Consider the following 1379-nt stretch of genomic DNA (forward strand, 5'->3'; position numbering starts at 1 on the left):
CTTGCTCAATAATATTTTTGGGACATATTCTTGTTTTTAATTTCATGGGTTGTACTCATTCTATTTTTGATTTATTTTACTCTAATGTCATAAATTATTTGTTTTATTTAGAATCTTTTGAAAAGATTTGAAACAAATAAATTGCAGCACTTAATGTTGTATAAAATAGGTGCCTTTTGGTCCAAAAGGAGTATTGGCTAGCCACCCATCTCGGTCAATAAAATTGTGTACGCTGAATTGTTGTAAGAAGACACTATCAGCCTTTTCTATCTTTGTCCAAGGTGCCCGTCGTGAAGTGTCGGCCCCTGGTCCTCGGCAACCAGCCTCCACATGCGTGAAAGATCCTCTATCGTCATAGAAATATAATCATTAATATATTGTAAGACTTTCCACACACACAAAAAAAACAACTAAATATGTATACAATTAAAGAGAAACTCAACTCTTTGCCTCCAAAATTCCAAGCAGACCATCCTAATGGATCCACAATTGAACTCAAAGTCATTTGAGAGAAAATAACTCTAGAAAATGGGCTATATGCTCTTCCAAGGAATGTCTTCCCATTTCCAACAACATTACCATTTGTGAACACAAAGCCACCTGGATCTTGTTCCGATTGTCGTCCTTGAGCAGTAATATATCCAATACCGCCAATCAATTCCACCGATGTGACATTTATTGTGCAACTCTTCACAACACAAAATGATAATCACTTAGTACCATAGTTTTGTGCTTTTTTTATGGCTATGAAAATTACAATTGATTAAAGTATTTTAATTTTAAGATACTTACAATACTACAATAATATATTACAATTTGCAAACTTATTAGAAATAAACCCTCTTAAATGTCTTGGTAGAGTCGGTCCAGGGCAAGCCCTAGGCTTGGATGACCCAACACCTCGACATAAATAAATAAAAAAGCGTGTTTGGGGCAGCCCAATAATCAGGGCCGACCCCTGTGCTGTTACCTCAAAAACAGATTGACCATAGCCCCAGATAAAATCCTCGGCACCTTCAATGTAGCAAGATTTATAGTAATGACGGCCTGGACCATCAAAAAGTGTATCTTGTATTCCGATAAAACCACAGTTATAAAAAGCTGATTTGTCTCCATATATTGCAACCGCCATAACTTGTTTAATATTGGTAGGATTCTTCTTATTATAGGAGTTCTACAAGTAAACTCATAAATTAAATAATAAAATATAATTAATTGTAGTTATTAACCGAGCAATAAATTTAACTAACCGTGAAAGATATGTCCTTAGCAACAAAATTATTGGCAAATGAACTAAAGGTTGGGCTGGAGTTTGGAGTTGCATGATCATCCCATGAGATTGTGGTTTGAGAATACCCGCTCCCCTCTAAAAATATGTA

At 35.3% G+C, this 1379-nt stretch overlaps 1 protein-coding gene across 1 annotated transcript; it reads right to left on the bottom strand.

Annotated features, from left to right (window-relative positions):
• Positions 1 to 266: 266 nt before the first annotated feature.
• LOC124930400 (putative pectinesterase 52) lies at positions 267 to 1132 on the bottom strand. The gene is made up of 3 exons (XM_047470747.1): positions 971 to 1132; positions 451 to 688; positions 267 to 346 (listed from the first exon to the last, which is right to left on the bottom strand). The coding sequence occupies exons 1-3, from the start codon at positions 1130 to 1132 to the stop codon at positions 267 to 269; spliced, it is 480 nt and encodes a 159-aa protein (XP_047326703.1).
• Positions 1133 to 1379: the final 247 nt, after the last annotated feature.

This window comes from Impatiens glandulifera, chromosome 3 (genome assembly GCF_907164915.1).
Source record: "Impatiens glandulifera chromosome 3, dImpGla2.1, whole genome shotgun sequence".
Lineage (NCBI taxonomy): Eukaryota > Viridiplantae > Streptophyta > Magnoliopsida > Ericales > Balsaminaceae > Impatiens > Impatiens glandulifera.

Bases quoted from the DNA above. Each gene is read 5' to 3' on its own strand.
- LOC124930400 (XM_047470747.1), bottom strand. From the start codon at position 1,132: ATGGCGGTTGCAATATATGGAGACAAATCAGCTTTTTATAACTGTGGT. The intron at 689-970 runs GTAACAGCACAG...TGTGTTGTGAAG, and splicing joins ATGGTCAATCTGTTTTTGAG to AGTTGCACAATAAATGTCAC. The intron at 347-450 runs GCAAAGAGTTGA...CTATGACGATAG, and splicing joins GTCTGCTTGGAATTTTGGAG to AGGATCTTTCACGCATGTGG.